The sequence below is a fragment of the Psittacula echo genome, assembly GCF_963264785.1.
Source record: "Psittacula echo genome assembly, chromosome: 2".
Classification (NCBI taxonomy): domain Eukaryota; kingdom Metazoa; phylum Chordata; class Aves; order Psittaciformes; family Psittacidae; genus Psittacula; species Psittacula echo.
Window position 1 is genome coordinate 18,648,638 of NC_137737.1, and position 17,673 is coordinate 18,666,310.

The following is a 17,673-nucleotide window of genomic DNA, read 5'->3' on the forward strand; positions in this document are numbered from 1 at the left end:
GTAAGAAAGTCAGTAATGTCTATATGTTACAAGTAACTGAAGCAATAGAGTTAATTTCCTGCAGTTCAAAGAGGATTGTGTTACAAAGTTAGGAACAGAATTCCTGAGTTCCGATACAATGAACTAAGACTAAGACATACCAAATGAACCAAAAAAACTACTATATACAAATTTATGTCCAAATAATTAGCAAAATTTGTAAGCCTTTTAAATTCCTTGGGGGAATGAGGTTTCATAACAAAAAAAGCCCCCATGTGAATAAAGATCTTTGGAAATACTACTTTGACTACATCGTATCCTGCCCCTAAATAAACAGTGCGCTACAATACTAACAAGAACATTTCAAACAACAACAACAGAAAAAAGTATCACTTCGTTTTATTCTTCCTTACATCAACTCCAAGATCTAGAAGATATTTGACTACACTTATCATCCCACTAGATGCTGCAGCATGTAAGGGTGTATATGACTTCTTGTCTTTGCATGTCACTTCAGCTCCGTGTGCCACAAGTAATTTCACAACTTCAATATGACCTAAAAGAATAAAGATAAAAAGAATGAAGCTGTATTTTGTATTAGGCAGCATGACTTTACAAACTTGAAAATAGTACAATTGTTATAACATGAACAAGACATTATTCATTTGGACCTAATCTGAAAAAGAAAGAATTGTTCTTGTATTCTAATTGTATCATGATCTATAAAAGCCACGTAAACTATTATTTCCATATACCCCCTCCAATAATCATAGTATTTCTACTACAAAAATAATCTTGTGTATTAAAACAATAAGATCTTGTCTTCCGCTTACACAGGATTTTTTTAAGACTTGAGAAGTAGGGAGGTGAAATAACTTTGTAGTTATTAAACATTTACTGCAAATTTCTGTTAACAACTTAAGAGAGAATGCGGCTGTCATTCTTCCACCTTCATCTCAACTGCAAATACTCCCATTAAGGTTTGTAAGAACTTCAGCATAGACTTTGAAACAGTAACACAATATGAAAATATTCTATGTTTAAATAAAAATATACACATACTCCCAATCCAACTTCCTTTACTTGCATAGCCTTTAAAATGTTGACCCAAATCATACAGGAATTAGCAAAGCTTTATTTTCACAACTGACTCACGCCTCTGAGAACTTTTGGAAGCACCAACTATTCCTTAAGCCACTGGGAGAATGGGAAGATTCGAGTGGGATCGTGAAGAAAGGATGACCTGGGGGAAGTTCCAGGTAAGAGGGTGGAAAAGGGAAAGGAGTGCAGGGAGCTCACCCTGAAATAGTGGGCAGCCACTCCCTTTTCCAGCTTTGTGGCCGGGAGAGGGTCCCCAACACCACACCATTGCTGCAAAGGGCAGTGAGCATTCCCTTTACCTTGCCTGCATGCTCCCCCACTAGTTTGCATGCAGCTGTGACACTGCATGCTAAGAGAAAAACCATAAAAATGGGGTAAGCAAAAAAAATATCATTCTTGCTCAGTTGTCAATTTAACTGCCAAACAGGGCAATCATTGAAAACACACAATCATGAAAACATCTGCAGAATAAAGGAGCACACTTGAGTTAAACAGACCACGATACATTTAGTGCTTTACCTGTGTAACTGATGCATACAGACAGATGTGGGATTCTTTGTTTTACCTTTCAAGTGACACCTTAGTTAGAAAAGGAGTGGGGACCACACTGAATACTTTACTGCTTATCCAGTCTAGATATGTAAGTAAGAAGTATCAAAACCAGCCTTCAGTTTTAGTGCTTTATAAAAAGTGAGGATCTTTGCTTTCTCAATAACTAAGAGAATTTGCAAAAGTTTGAATAGCAAGTGTCTACCCAAAGGAACACAGGCAAAGTCAGTCACCATAATACCTATTTTATGCTGCATATCCAACAACATACAAAATGACATTTCATCCAGCTATACCCATCAGAAACATAGAGTTCACCAATGTGATGTGAAGTGCTGCAAATATTTCACTTCTGAATTACTCTACATTTTAGGAAAGCAAAGGAAGAGACATGTAAACATGATAACCATCTTCTGACCAAAATATAGCAGGGACAAGAATGAGAACAAGCCTTATATGAGATAAAATTACAGAAGATACTGAAAGCAGTGAAAGGACGAGAGATACTGAACAGAAGAGTGACTGAAAAACTTCAGAGAGAAGAAAAAAACAAAACAAAAAAATCCCTGACCTGCATTGAAAACCCAAGTAGCAATCAGTAGAAGACACTCAAACAGAAGATGAAGGTACTTGAAGTGGGAAGCGCTGACGAGACATCCCGATACACTAATGAGGGCAATGCTAGCACACAAGAATGAAAGCCCATTTTATTCGCAGCATTGCAGCTAAGACAGCAATGGAGCCCAGTTAAAAGCAGGAAGGAAAGCAAACAATGGATATAACCGTAGGAAGTTATTTATAGTAGATTGACGGAAAGCCTAACTCCTTTTTTATTCCATGGTAAGTTTTATATGGCGGAAAAGCTCTAAGGCTGTTTTCAAACAATTGGAGCAGTGTAAAACGGCTCTAAATTGGGGGAGAAAAAGCCACTGTTGGTTCGGTTTTGGTTTTTATTTCTTTTTTTGTAGACCAACATCAGATAAATTACATTTTTTCCACAGACTTCACTAACAGTTTCCTGTTAATAGCCTATGAAGCAGCATTGACTAAAATTTGAAATATGTAGCTTATCTGAAAAACAGACGACTTTGCTCTCCTTGTTAAGCACAAGCCAGAAAACACCTCCGTTCTCTCACCGACACTCATCAGATCTCTGCCATCTCATGCCCAAGTTCATTCAACAAAATCTGCATAATCACCTTGATTAAGGTGGCTGGACAGCCTGTCACAGACACTGCTTTGCATATTAAAGTAGATTAGAAAATACTAATGTAAAATACCACAAAGAAACTTCAACCAATAATGAAGATTGCTCTTTAACTTCTTAGTTTCAGGTACTGGTATTAGTACTTGAGATGCAATATCATACAATTATAAGTTAGAATAGTAATGCTGTGACCGTTACTTCATAATTCACTGGCACATCCAAGACTTTTCCTTTTCAGACAGCTCAACAGGGTTCTTTTGTTCTTAGCATTTCACATATGGATTTCACAGCCTTATTTTACATTGTTACCAGGTTATTTCAGACTTGTGTTGTCAGGGACATAAGACTAACGTGAAATTGGCCTGAAACACAGTTGGGCAAAGGCAGCAGTTAGTAATTCCACTTTGGTGTGAGAAGATCACCATTGAGGTCTTACAAACAAGCCCAATTCTGTAAATGTGTGGGTTTGCATTTATAAAGGCTGAATCCTCAGTCCTCAGACCAAAGTACATTTCATACAATGAGCAACTCATTATCAACCCTCAAAACTCAGGGTAAGGTATTTGGCAACTGTATTTAAGTAAGTACTGCCCTACATGCTGCTGCTCATTTGTTTTGCTCAGTATTTAAAATTGTATTTCCATTTTTAAGTTACTGCTTCCATTTGCTCTTTCCTGGCAAGACTGGGAAACATTGCTTGGATAAATGTAACAACTCCAAAGCAGTTATATGTTATTCAGTGCCACAGAATAATGTATGAGTTAAGCAGCAACCTTAAGTCTGTTTTTAAGAGCCACCCCACACACATACACATTGCACAGCATTATGCCTATTTATAAGCAATTCTCTGGTTCATAACAAAGAGCATTAATGCCAAACCGCATGAGGGGCATATCAAAACATAACAGGAACAAAAAATTACAGATAATGAAGTCCTGTTTGTCCATTTCATCTTCAAAAAAATTTCCAGGCACGCAGATTCATACAATACTGATGCTACTGCTTTTATTCTTCTCCCTTGGCTGGATAAAATTACAAAGCGATAAGCTAAAACACCGAATGACACTCAAGACCATGGCATTATCTCTACTGGCTTCTTCCTGAAACTGACACTGAAAGATAATTGTTCACTGCTCGTATATGACACGTCGCACGTGCTCAAGGCCATTTTTAGACATTTTCTTGAAGTTAAAAGAGGCACTGTGTTTTTATGTCTTCTGAACAGGTACAACATATTCTGCAATGACAAGTGCAATCTGCAGCTGCATGTGAGTTACTTAGAAACAAAATGATTAGTCAAAGTTAAGAACTCTTTGTCAATGTCAGCCTAGGACTCTCATACGCATTTTCTATGATTCACCTTCCAATGGTTTATATTGCTCATATTTTAAATGAAGCTCGAGATACAAAACTCTACTGTTCATTATAACTATGCTGAAGAAAACAATTCCTACCACTTAATAAAATGGAAGTCTGGTAAAAGGCAATTAAGTGCATTACCCTGACAGTGCTACCAGATCAATACCACGAGAACAGGAATTATCCACTCCTACAATAAGAATAGCAAGGCAAGAATTTGCAGTTTTAGAGATGAAATATTCTTCTTTTAAAATACAATCCCAAAGGTTGATGTAATGAACTTGTTTCAGGTGCTCCTTTTATTCATTGCTTACTTTCTATTGCAAAAGTTTTCACCTGTCACTTACAGAGAAATATGTAAACCCATTAAACACACATTGTCTTTTTTTACTACAACAGTAATCAACTGAAACATGTACATACCCATATATGCTGCCCAATGGATGGCTCGTCTGTCTTTCTTGTCAAATGCGTTAATATTGGCCCCTCTAGATAACAGTAAGCTGACCATCTGAGATAGAAAGAAAAGAAATCCTTTATTCATAATGGAAAACTCTGCTTAAGTTAGACAAAGAAAATCATAGGAGAAAAACAAATACATGCATTTTCAAAGGATTTTGTTGTATTGTTTTTTGAGTATTCCGTAAGCTTGAAAAAACTGTCTGCCCACCCTGGCAGCACTAATGAAGCGACCTTGAGGAAGACAAATTTTCAATACAAACACTTCCCAGTTAAATATGGCAAATTTGTGGAATCTTTGAAATCTTCAGGCAGGCTATTACCAAGGAATTCACTACAGTTAATCTCTAAAAGCAAGCCTATTGCCAACTTGTCTTCGACCACCTATACATAATTACAACGGGAATTTCTCAGCAGTGATTTTTCAGGGCTTGAAAACTAGTGAGTTAGAGCTTATTACAGGCATTTCCTCCACATTTCAGTGAAAACACATACAATATGTTCACTATCTACTGGAGAGAAAAGTATCTCTTTTTCCCATTTAAAATTTATCTACTATTAAACTCCACTTAACTCAGGAAAATCTGCTTCCGTCTTAAGAAAGGTAAATGCTGCAATAACCTTCCAACTAAACTATGTAACAAGTATTTTTCACAACCATTCTGTATACAGTTGCATATAAAAGAAATTCAAATACAAAATAGGGGTTGTGGTATTTCAAAGGGATGTGGAAAAACATGATTTTAAACTGAGAAACTAAACATCAGAAATATAAGTGACACAATGACGAGTGAGAAACAAGCTAAGAAGAATAACTCTTACCTCGACATGTCCACTGAAGGCTGCATGATGCAATGCTGTTCTACCTGCTCGATCAGACAGATTTACATTGCTTAGGAGAGGCACCAAAGCTTCAGCACATTTCACAGCTTTGTTTGCAGCTGCTATATGTAAGGGTGTCTGCCAGTTTTTATCACGAGCATTGACATCTGCTGAATGCTTTAACAACACCTGAACAGCATCCTGAAAGCATTTACAAAAAGGGAAGCCACTCAGTAATTTGAAATGCCTGGCTTAAATCAAGGACAGTATAATGGAATAGAATGATTTCCAGTTTGTTCTTCTGTGAACATCATCTTATGCTTCGGGATTTGTACTTTACCATAAATCCAGATCTGGGCATGTTCTCCAAAACATAAGCAATACACTCCCTACAGGGTTCAACTGGATCAACCATTTCCAGGTCTTTTATCCAGTTCCTTAAGCTGGCTGGTAAACTGTTTTGTCATCACAACTTATTTCCAAAGCTCAATAAACTTCCTTAGGGTTTTTTCCATTGCTAAGGATTAGTCAAGTACTATGAACTTACAATGCATTTTCATCAATTTGCCAAGCAAAATTTTGAACTGTTAAAGTCTAGAAATGGCAAAGAGAAGAAGAGCTTACTAAACGCACATTTAGAAAACCTCAGATAAAACAGAACATGGTCACAAAAAGTTTCAACATATACTGTTGCAAAACTCTTGCAAACCGTTTCTGACGTTGAACTCAATTCCATCTTGCAAAGATTATTAATTTCCTTTTGTTACAAGTACAAGCTGTGAGAATTTGACAAATAAGACTGTAATTCTTACAGCAAGATAAACAAATCCCATTAAAATATGTGCACACCATTGCCATGCATTAAAAAAAATACCTGTTGGTGATATCAACATGATGATGAATACTGCATTTTGCATCAACTCAATCACCTTACTGCAATTTATTAACTGCTTTCAGTGACTTTCCAGCTCAAACACTTGGCATACAAATAAACAGTTGGCACTTTGAACTTAAAGCGTTACTGCAAGTAGTTACTGGAAATTTCGAATTACACTCTGGTACAATAGCTAGGTATATTGTACCATCCCAGAAAGTACACCAGGCATACAAATATAGATGCCTGGAGTGTGACAGGATTCACATGGAGTTGCTTCAACTTGTGCAGTTGATAGACAAATCCATAATTCCAGCAATTTTGCATGTTCCAATGTTCTTGCTTAATTGCAGCTGTCTGTGCTTCAAGAATAAGTCCAGTTGTTTTACTGAAATAATAATCCAGAATTTTTTCATTAGAGCTTTTTTTCATCTAATGCCCAAACTCCATACATGTCTGCCAGCTGGAAAACAGTGTCTACACATATCAACCACATATGTGGACCCCTATGACTTACAGTGTTTACAAGAGAGAATTCTGACAGGCACCTATCACTGCCTTTTCAGTAAACAGTCTGATTGGTTTACATCTTTGATTAGTATTTTGTTTAAAATATTCTACAACTGAAAAAATACGACCATGGCTGGAGTTCCAATTTAGGTCCAGTTTGTCTGCAGCACCCCCCTCTGCAAGCATTACTGACAGAAGGAGCTTTTAATTGTCCCTCAGCTCTGAAGAATGAAGCGTTTGATGCTTTGGTCAGCTCCCAAAGGAGCAGCCTAAAAATACATCAAGAACAACAAACAGCATTTGGGAATAAGGCGCCCTTGAAGATCCTTTTTCAAACACTGTTTTGAATAACACAGTCTCCACAAAACTTAGCTATTAATGCTAGTGACAAAATACTGCCGTTTATCCAGGAAATTCAAAAGTGAAAACTGAAACAAGACTTGCTTAGATAGTTGGTGGATGAAATACTTGAAGTTCAATGCTTGTCAAAAGTATCTGTCTTCTCAAACAAAAATTTACACAGAATCTTTGAAAAAACATTTTTTGATACATACTGAAATGAGGATTGATTTGATTCAATACCTCTAAGGAGACAATTTTGTATAAACTTTTCCACATATCAAGCTCAGCATTTCTCTGTTTTTATCTTCTACAGGCATTTAAAATTTTTATTAGGACATCAACAACAGAGAACAACAACAGAGGTATTTCTTACATTACTATATTCTCCCAACTGTGTGACTGCCAGACTTCAAAAAAACTTTCTACATATTTAATTTACAGATTTTAGGGTGATTCTCAATACTATCAGTACCTATTAATCACTTTTTTTTTTTTAAAAAAAAGATGTTTGCAGGCCTTACAGAACTATTTATTTCTTCAATGTCTGAAGAGACAAGCACGTAAAAAATGAAGAAATGCAAAGATTATGCTATAAAAGCTGTACTAGATTTTAATCTCTACTTTCATGCTGAAACATTCGAGTTACCTTAAGAGAAGTAAATTGGACACGAGAACACTTCATGCAAAACCCTCTGCTAGGGAAACGGTAGAGAGTAAAGCTGAGAACTGGAAGGGTAGAATTTTCCCCCCTTTCCTCCAACTCAGGCACATTATATATATACACACACATATATATGTGTGCGTGTGTGTGTATGTGAATATACACACACAGGGCCTCAATAGGAAAACCAGTCTTGCAAAAATGTTCTGCAATTCCAAACATCTGGAGTAGCTTCACTTTGTAAAAACTGAACAATGAACAGAAGTTAATTTGAGATGTTTTATTTTAACACAAAGCACTCATAAACCCCAAGCATACCTCACTACAAGATGCCACAGCTCTGTGTAAAGGAGTCAACCATTTGCTGTCTTTGGCATTAACTCTAGCTCCTGTAACAAAAAAGAAGAGTAACAGAAATTTGTAATACATTTATAGAAAATCTTTAATATTTTCAAGTACAGAGACAGGACTATTGGAAGCTACTTATTTTAGGCTCATAATACAGCATCATGCCAGAAATGGAAAGGAGTCTTTTCTCCAGCAGAAACCCATCCTTTGAGGAAATTCTTTTTACACTGCACCCGTAACAGTTTTCCATCAAAGCATACTCATCTTTTTACACTAGGTAATCCTCTATCATCTTTTGCACTTCCAAAGGCACATAAAAGACTGCTGGGTAGAAAGACTGGCTCCTTGCCATCATTCAGCAACAAAAATCTCATGCTTCCCAACTAAAGTTTAAATTCTCCGTTAAAATAAAGAGGCTACATCTATTCCCCGTGCCTCCAGTTTCCTTGTGGTTGGTGGGTCTGAAGTGTAGTTATATAGAATAATGCTGCTGCTTCTACTGGGAGTTTAGGAATGAATCTTCTTAGATCAGCTAACTCACTTCACGACTCTCTGGATCTCCCTTCATGAGCTCAACTGCAACAATCACACCTCTCTGATTCTAAATGAATACCTGAGAAACAGCTGTGTCTCTTCCCTCCCCAGAAAAAAGGTCTTACAAACATCTGTAAGGGACATAAGCCTGGGTTTGGATGTTAACATTTTCTCTTCAAAGGAAAGAAGGATTTGGGGATATTTTTTTTTTCTTGAAGGAAAAAACTGAACTACATTCTAACTTCAACAAACAAGAAAACTTAATGATTAAGCTCAATGATTTAATTTCATACTGATATACACACACACATATGTATATATATACACATACAGTCCTGATTAGTGTGCTCTAGGTGACTGTGCTTGAGCAAGGAGGTTGGACTAGATGACCTCTGGTGGTTCCTTCCAACCTCAACCATTCTGTGACATATGTGGGTATATATACACATATAATTGAAGGTTTTTATACCTTCAGTGGAAGTTTAACCATCTTTACTTGAAAACTGTTGAGATTTTAGAGAAATGTGATAACTTAGACAAAATGCTATAGTTTTGAAAAACCAGTTCCCAGAGCAATATATATCACATCACATGGTAACATTCATGCTACATGGTCAGAGACTATTAACTTCCCAGGCTAAATGTAATATTGTCAGGATCACCTTTTTTCTATGGAAAAAGCGGAAAAGGATAGGCGGCCAGTAAAACAACAAGATGTCAAACAGGCTGCTGGCAGGATACTCAACTGGGAGACAGGGTATTTTAATCCAAGTCTCCCAGACCTGCACCAGCAAACAAGTCTTTCCCAGTCCAGCTGAACCAAGCTTAACCTGACCAAGAAACTTAGCAGTCTGTATAAAATCGTGGCTGCATACACTAAGCAAAACGAAGATTTGAAGGCAGTTCTCCAAGTTAATCAGTTTCTTGTCAATCCATCCCTTTCAGGCTTGAGAACACAACATGGAAGCTGACACTAGACCCAAACTCCCTCTTTGACCGTAGGTCTTCCAAGTGTCAGAGAGAACCTGAGGTCTAATCACTGGCTACAGATTTCAGAGACTTCCACCTTTCCTTACCCAAATTTCAGAAGCTTTCGGTGTCATCCTATTTTCCAAGTTCAAAAATTTTTGAAAAGTAAGTTTGAAGGACTGGGAAAAGTTCAGGTTCATCTGAAGAACCACCCCCGAAATCTAACAAAACTTTAAGACACTTATTACAAATATCTGCTGCTGTCAGCCATCGTAACGACCTAGTGTACAGCACCATACTGGGTACCGTAACATAATGTACTGTATAAAATTCTGCACAGAACTCTAGCAAAGAATTTCAGGAGTCTAGAAGTTACCAGAAATGTCTTAGGACTCTTGGGAACCCAAAAGACAATAACCTGAATAATCAGTAAATGAGAATGTAATCAATATATTTCAAATGTATTTGTAATTCTTGATTGTCTTCCAGGTTGTTAGCCACACCTTGTTTTTAGTAGGCAAGACAAAAATAAGAGCCAAAGGGTACTCCAAGCTTCACCTGACTTAATGTGTACAGCCAACACCAAGAAATGAAGTCTTTCAAAGCCTTACCGATTTTTACTTCTAATTTTAGGATACACATGGTTTTGAAGCATTTTAAAGGAATTAGAGAAGTTCCTAAGTCATTAGCCAAACCATCATCCTGACTGTCCTCAGGAAAATGCATTTGCAAGACTTGAGATCAGGTCAGATCCACTCAGGAGATGAAGCCTGAGACAGGAGAAGCACTATACCCAGCAAAAGGGGAGAAATGCACATTTTCACCCCAAAGAAGCAGCAGTTACCTAACCCCTACTGAGAACGTGCTTAGGGTCCAGCCTGCGTTTATGAGTTAGCCAAGTTGTTCACTGACATTTCTAGTACTTTAACACACAGCCTAAAAATCTCCTCAGAAGTGAGCAGGAATAAATACAAGAGATACTGCACAGAAGATTTTCCCTGTGGTAAATAAATCAAAATGGCTACAACTAAAGGAAAAGAGTATCTGAAAGTGTTTGTTGTTTCTGGTGAGAAAGAAAATCAGCATTAGCCAAAGAAATGCCTCAGGAAATTTGAAGCAGTATCTAAAAGTAGCATGGCCCTCTCAAAAGAACAGAATCAACAATATCTGCCCCCCACCCTGTAAGTTATCTTCCACCCAAAGAAGCAAGAAAACCTAGGTCTAATACATCTACTAATAGCACAACACATAGACACTAAGATAACTTTTCAAATGCACAGAAAAATTGTAGATTCTTCGACAAAGTAAAAAAACAAAGTTGACTTTTGACAAAAGACCTGAAACTCTGACAGACTTACTTAAGAAACCACCACCAAGCTTGTGCGTCCTCCCCCCAAAAAAAATTCTTACAGGAGTTCCAAAATTGCTAGATTGAAAAGCAAAGCCTTTAAGTAATTATCAGAACAAGCACACTACCAAAACAAACATATGAACTATTAATGTGAGAATTGGGAGTTCTATAGCTCTAGATACGTTAAACAAAACAGTATTTTAAATTAACATAGACATACTTCCCCCTTAAATTTCTTGAAGAAATGCTGCCAAGAATGATTTAAATTTCATAAATCACCTTTCTCCAGACAGCCTTGTATGTCAGGACATAATCCCTCTACAGGTTGTTCTTTATTCCCTAGCACATGATCTAGGGAAAATGTTAATAATTGTTCCCTTTGCCTTAAGATGCTCTCTATGAGACTTAAAGCTCCCTCAAACCTATCATACTCCTACCATGCAACAGTGAGGAAGTTACAGCCTTAATCCACTGGGCTAAAGCTCTACTCCAGATTTTCCAACGTTTGTTTCCAGATTTGGAAACAAACGTTGGAAAATATATTATACCTTTACTGAGTATCTGTTGCTTAAAGATGATTTGCTTCAGGGCTTGCTTGAAGACAGTTTGAACACATGTATGTACATAATTCACTGTACAACACTGCCGATGCAACATTATCTCTGTGAAGCTCAACTTGCTGACGTGTTAACCAGGGTATTTCTCACATTTCAAATGCCTTCAAATGCCAGTTATGCAGCCGTTTGCTCTCTCAACGCACAGCGCAGGGTAACTCAATCCCCAATTTGTAAAAAAGGGAACAAAAACCCCACCAAACTCTGCAAAAAGGAGGGAAGAAGCTTACATATTTTTCTCCCCTCCCTCTTGAATCTTACATTTCCTTTGACAAAGTTGCATTCACAAGACTGACAATTACAAAAGCATGTTTCATTGGATAAATCTATTACAGAAGCTACTGAAAAACTCAGAGATGCTTACTCAGGCAATGAATGACTGGGCAAGAAATGCCGCAAGGAACTGCCACACACCTCCTCCTTCATCCATAAAGTGCCATGTAACTATATATAGCCATGTCTCAGCACCTCAGTGCTCCTCTTGCAAGAACTTTTGGTGAGACTCTCTTCCTGAGCAACTCTGTACCAAACTCTTGCTATTTGGAAAGGTCCTCAAAGACTAATGAATGCAGTGGCTGCATTTCTTATGTGTCACTAGTTGGAAACAGATTCAGAAAAGAAATACAACAGAACTGACAAGCCATTTTTTCATCTTCTGTTTGTAGTCTGTATTTTTAGATTGATGGTATTTTCCCTTGTTACTGTACAAGATGTGCGAGTAATTGAACAATGTAATATAAGCAAATAAAGCAGAAGTGTTTTCATCCACATATGCAATATGGACACCCGATGATCGGTATTTGAAGCTCTGAAATGTTTATTTAGGAATAAAGTGTGTAAAATCTTTAGATTACATTTTAAAAAGCTAACAAACTTTGTCTCAACAACTAGTATATGGAAATAATTCCAGGAATGATCTTTGCAGAAATTAGGAAGATCTCAGGTATAAATCACTGAGAATAACCAGCAGTCTCACTGTAAATAAATCCTATTTAATTACAGGCTAGTATTAGCTAGTATTAGCTTAAGAAGTTTTTCTTTCTTAAATGATCCACTTTTTATCTAGAGATGATGATCATGGAAGTACCCAAAGTGGCAAGCAGAAATTCTCAGACTACACTGCAAAATGAACAGGAGGAGGAGAAGATTTTCATTAGATAGAAAAATATGTGAACATTCAGAAGGAAATACAAAAAAAGTCTGTAAAGGAAAAGATGATTTGAGAGATGAATTGGAGCAATCAGTATTAAATATCTAAGACAATTTCCTATTGACAACTTTATTGCTTCAGTAATACAGAATAAGACCTTATTGGGAGAAAGCTTCTTATTTATAAGCTAAATGCATAGTAGGTCTATAGAAGAGTGAAAAAAAAAATCTGAGAGGGACAGAACTGGAATACCTTTTGAGCAGCCACAACGATGCTTCAATAGCAGTTTTTATTTTTATTGTTTAAAACAAAAAAACCAAACAAAAAAATCCAGGCACCAAAACAAAACAAACACCCCTTTCCCCCATCAAAAAAACCACATGGAGATACACTGGCCACAAAAGGGGAGGAAAACCACAATCAAGTCAAAGCCAATCTCCAGAACTTTGTTGTCTTGTCAATATAAGAAATCTGTTTCCTTTCATAACTTTATAGTTTCTGCCGCAACCCAGCCATCACCTCCTCCAGTTTCAGATTGCTGCACAAGGTTCTCTGACTCCCTGAGCTACTGAAAGCTATTACCATTTCTTAAGTCAGCTTCATTTTCCCTTTCAAAGAGCATCAGAGCTACTTTCTTCACAACAACTGACTGTTACTGCTGCCAGAAGGAACTTAGGACATCTCAAAACAGCAGCCAACACCATTGTCAAAAGAAGAGGAAGCAGCCGAAAGATACAGCCAGTGTAAAAGGAGCCCCTGTGAAATGCCTTTGGCATGTGGGTACATCTGCAACCCAAACAAAGGGAGTTTCATGCAGCTGTTACAGCCTTTCATCAGCTGAGCTGCGTGACTGTCATTGCATGTAGTTTAATAGTTGGATAGCTTCGGAATTAGATGAAAAACACAGGTAGAGTGGAGTTAACACTGAAGGGTCTTTATTATCCTCCAAAATCTGTTATTACTGTAATCATAGCTTTCCAGCATCAGCACAATACTTGCATTTTCCAGCTGACCCAGAGGAAAGCACAACAAAAACTCATGGGCTGCCAATCCTTAATGAGAGTGAGTCTGACAACAGATTCATGCTGGGCTCCACACAGTGAAAATTTTGGGTTAAATAAACAGAAATGTGTTGTTAGTATTTAAGTATCAATGCAATACACTAACTAAAACTATTCAGACCAAAATAGTAGATAATTCAGATGTTTATTTTCATGAACTGCACTGATTTCAGTGAAAGCCATAACAGTCTGTGTGGTATTTTAAAGAAAACACACACACACAAAAACATAAATCAAAAGAAAACATTATGGAATCATGTCCTGCTCCTCACGTGCCTCTTGCCTGCAGAATAGACTCTGATGGCATTAGAAGAAAGCACAGGACAAAGAAAGAATAACTTTTTATAAAGCTAGAAGTTGCCCCAGAACAGCTCACCCGCAGAACTTAACTGAGAGAAGGGTTTCATTTTTTTAATCAGAACTTCTTGGAAAGAACAGAAAGTTGGACATTCAGTTAATTAAGTCTTAATTATTTTACTTTTCTACTTCTCAGTAGTTTGCCATCAATTATTTACACAATTAAAGTCACAGAATCATAGAATGATAGAACGGTTTGGGTCGGAAGCAACCTTAAAGATCATCTAGTTCTACCCGTTGACATGGGCAGGAACACCTTCTCCTAGAGCAGGTTGCTCCAAGCCCAGTCCAACCTGGCCTTGAACACTGCCAGGGATGTGGCAGCCACAGCTTCTCTGGGCAACCTGTGCCAGTGTCTCACTACCCTCTTAACAAAGAATGCCTTCCTTGTATCTAATCTGAATCTACCCTCTTTCAGCTGAAAACCATTCCCTCTTGTTCTATCACTACATGCCCTTATAATAAATCAGTGCAATTATGCAAATTAGACAGATGTGTTTGTGCACAGGGATGCAGAGTTGTGCATACATCATAAAAACAGAACTGTGATGTGTAACAACTCTTCACAGAGTAATACAAAAGAGAAAATGCTTCTAAAATGATGACTCTCAAGTGACTAAAACTTAAACCTCTGTTCCACCATTCTGTGTACTGTAAACAACCATCTTCATGCCTCTTATTTATTGTTCACCTCCTTACCTAACAAATTTTGGAATGCTAATTACTTATCTAGGTACAATCTAACAGGGAGATGTTATTTGAATACTTAAGACTTCCACAGACCACAGTGGTATGACAATTTGCTGGCAAGATGTTCACATCCTCAGGGGACAAGTTTATTAGCGTTCAGAGAAGATCAGTGTTTCAAGATGAAAAACAAAAGGCAATCTAAATGTCCCAACCCAAACTGGAGCCACTGAAGCAATTTTCTTTGCTGTTCAGGGTCTGTATCCAAACCATCACCTTCAGGTCCCTTGCCCAGGTGAAAGACTACAATAGGAGAGGTCACAGGGCGACCTTGAGGTTTGGTGGGAATATATCTCAAGAAATCAAAAACTAAGTAAGTATGCTTGTAAGACTGAAAACTTATTCCACAAGAGTCTGCAAAAAGGCTGAATTGGTTCTATCTTCAGAATGTGCAATATGGGTTGCTTATGTCTGTAGCAAAGTAATATAAAGATATTGTAACAGCAACATATGGTCCAAAATACATACTTGAAAGCAATGTGGACCCCTGGACTGGGATGGAAAAGACTTTCCAATCAAATTAAAAAAGCCCTATGTCTAAGTAACAAAGGATATACACTTTTTAAAAGAGAATGAGAAAGAATCATGCAAAAGCCACTAGTGTAGTAGTGGAAAGATTAATACTGACTTCAGTCATTTTGAGATCCAGCTTGCAGAAAGAATAAAAAAGGCAAAGCAAAGAGTCTTCATAGTATAGCCTGCAAGCAGGAAAACTGTAAAGTGGTTCCCAAACCATTCCAGCAAAACTCAATTAGAGGATATTATAAATTGCAAAGCCAAGCTCTCACAAAGTGGGAAATGCTAGGATGAAAGTATTCTATGCTTTTTAATTCATTCCCTTGTGCACACGTATTACAATAGGGCAATTAGAGCTAAATACAACATTTTTACATGGAAACTTACTGACAGAGGAGATTGCTGTTCAGAAATGTTATTTATTCAACAAACTGTTCTTTCATTGTTCAAAAAGAGGTCTTGCAACATGGCAAGTGTTCTTCAAACCTTGCTCTGGTAACAGATGTTCTTTATTTTCTCCCTAATGCTCATCTATTAGGACAAAATGTAACATTATACATCTGTCTCAAAGGAGAGATTTGATTTCCAGCTGAAATACAATAGATGAATTTTCCCTATCTTTATGAAATGGAGAGGATAAATACACTAAACCTCTGTGCCCCATCTTCCAATTGAGATAATTACAAATAAGATCTTGGCTTGTGCATTCCGAGACACCTAGACCTGATTTCTCAGAGAAGCAGCTGGTGCAGCACTTCAGACACAGCTGTGAGCACTCACACTTCACAAACCTCAAAGATTTTAAATCCAGTATTCAGAAATGAGTAAGACTAAATTGGTAGCTGCTTTTTAAAGAGTCTGGTTTAAGCTGCTTGCCTAAGATCACAGCTTGCAAGCAGGTAATATACAAATCAGCAGCCAAGTACAGCACAGCCTTTCAAACTCAACAGCCTTAACATGCAGACATCGCTTTCTCATCCTGCAATTAAATGCCCCTCTTCATTCACATACAGATGCATCAACAATTGGCATCTGTGCCTCCTTCACTGTACCACCCCGATTCATTCCCAAGCACAGCCCCTCCCTCTGAAATTCAGGAGGCTGTGCTTTTACAGCAAGACACAAACACATAATTGAAGTCTGCAGCACAGCACATGAGCAAAGGTTAGACTGATATTGCCTATACAATCCACAGCTTTTGAAGCTCTTGATTCTGCAATATTTAACACGTTGTGTAAGTAACATTTATTTAATGAAAATCAAGATTTATCTGAGATATATCAATGCTTCCCAGTCTTCTTGAAAAATCTACAGACACAGCATCACCCCACAACCTCTCCATCACAAAACAGCTCAACTTTGGACTATTCATACAGCCCTAATTCTCAGTTCTTTACTTCCCTCCTTTGTTCTCCCATTTTTGTCACAGTTATCCCCAGGCTATGTGCCCAAATAGCATGATGTACCTTTCTTCCCTTACTGCCATCCCCTGATGAGGATCTTGTTTCATTAATACCTGAACTAGAATCTTGCTCCTTCCATATGCCCTTTGTCCATGAGAGTTATTTTCTTCCAATTGCAGTTCTGGTAACTGGACTCTGTTCACCCAAGCCAGTCAGAAGCGCCACTCCTAAAAGCACCTGACTACAACTTTTGTTTGTAACATGAATAGTTGTTTGGGGATTTTATTTGGTTTTGTTTTAAATCACTGTGAAAACTGAAACAAAAAGAAATATCCTTGCAAAATGCACGATCCCTCTTCAGAAGAATGGGGTCTATGTATTTTCAAGAGTCACCAGAACTTGTTTTTTTCTTGATAGGGAAAACCAGTACCTTCTCAGTAACACAGGTGAAATTTTCTCTGTAAGTTATGACTACAGAATACTTCCATGAGAAAAAAACCCAAACAAAACACCACCATAACATGATTCTAATTAATTGTAAGTAAATATCATTATATAGAGTAAATATATGTAATGAGAAAATATATCTTGCCAAATTATAAAAAATTAAATTGGGCTTAGCAATGTCAACTGAAACTATGGAGTGACACCTACAATCTTGAAAGTGGTATTTCCTTAAAGCAAAATTTATTAAAGGTTCATGGAGAGGATAGTGGTGGGGTGTTGAAACAGGCAGCTTTGTACAGGTAAGGTGCACCAT

At 37.4% G+C, this 17,673-nt stretch overlaps 1 protein-coding gene across 4 annotated transcripts in view; it reads right to left on the reverse strand.

Annotated features, from left to right (window-relative positions):
- The window catches only part of ANKRD28 (ankyrin repeat domain 28), a gene marked incomplete at its 5' end in the record, with an annotated part of 121,099 nt that overhangs the window by 36,604 nt on the left and 66,822 nt on the right, over positions 1 to 17,673 (reverse strand). For 3 of the 4 annotated variants that reach the window (XM_080639454.1, XM_080639453.1, XM_080639452.1), the window contains 4 exons: positions 393 to 535; positions 4,619 to 4,706; positions 5,477 to 5,677; positions 8,182 to 8,252. In XM_080639454.1, the coding sequence (XP_080495580.1) occupies positions 393 to 535; positions 4,619 to 4,706; positions 5,477 to 5,677; positions 8,182 to 8,252 (503 nt within the window). Of the gene's footprint in view, positions 1 to 392; positions 536 to 4,618; positions 4,707 to 5,476; positions 5,678 to 8,181; positions 8,253 to 17,673 lie in introns of those variants that run through there. The other variant, XM_080639455.1, reaches the window with a different exon arrangement.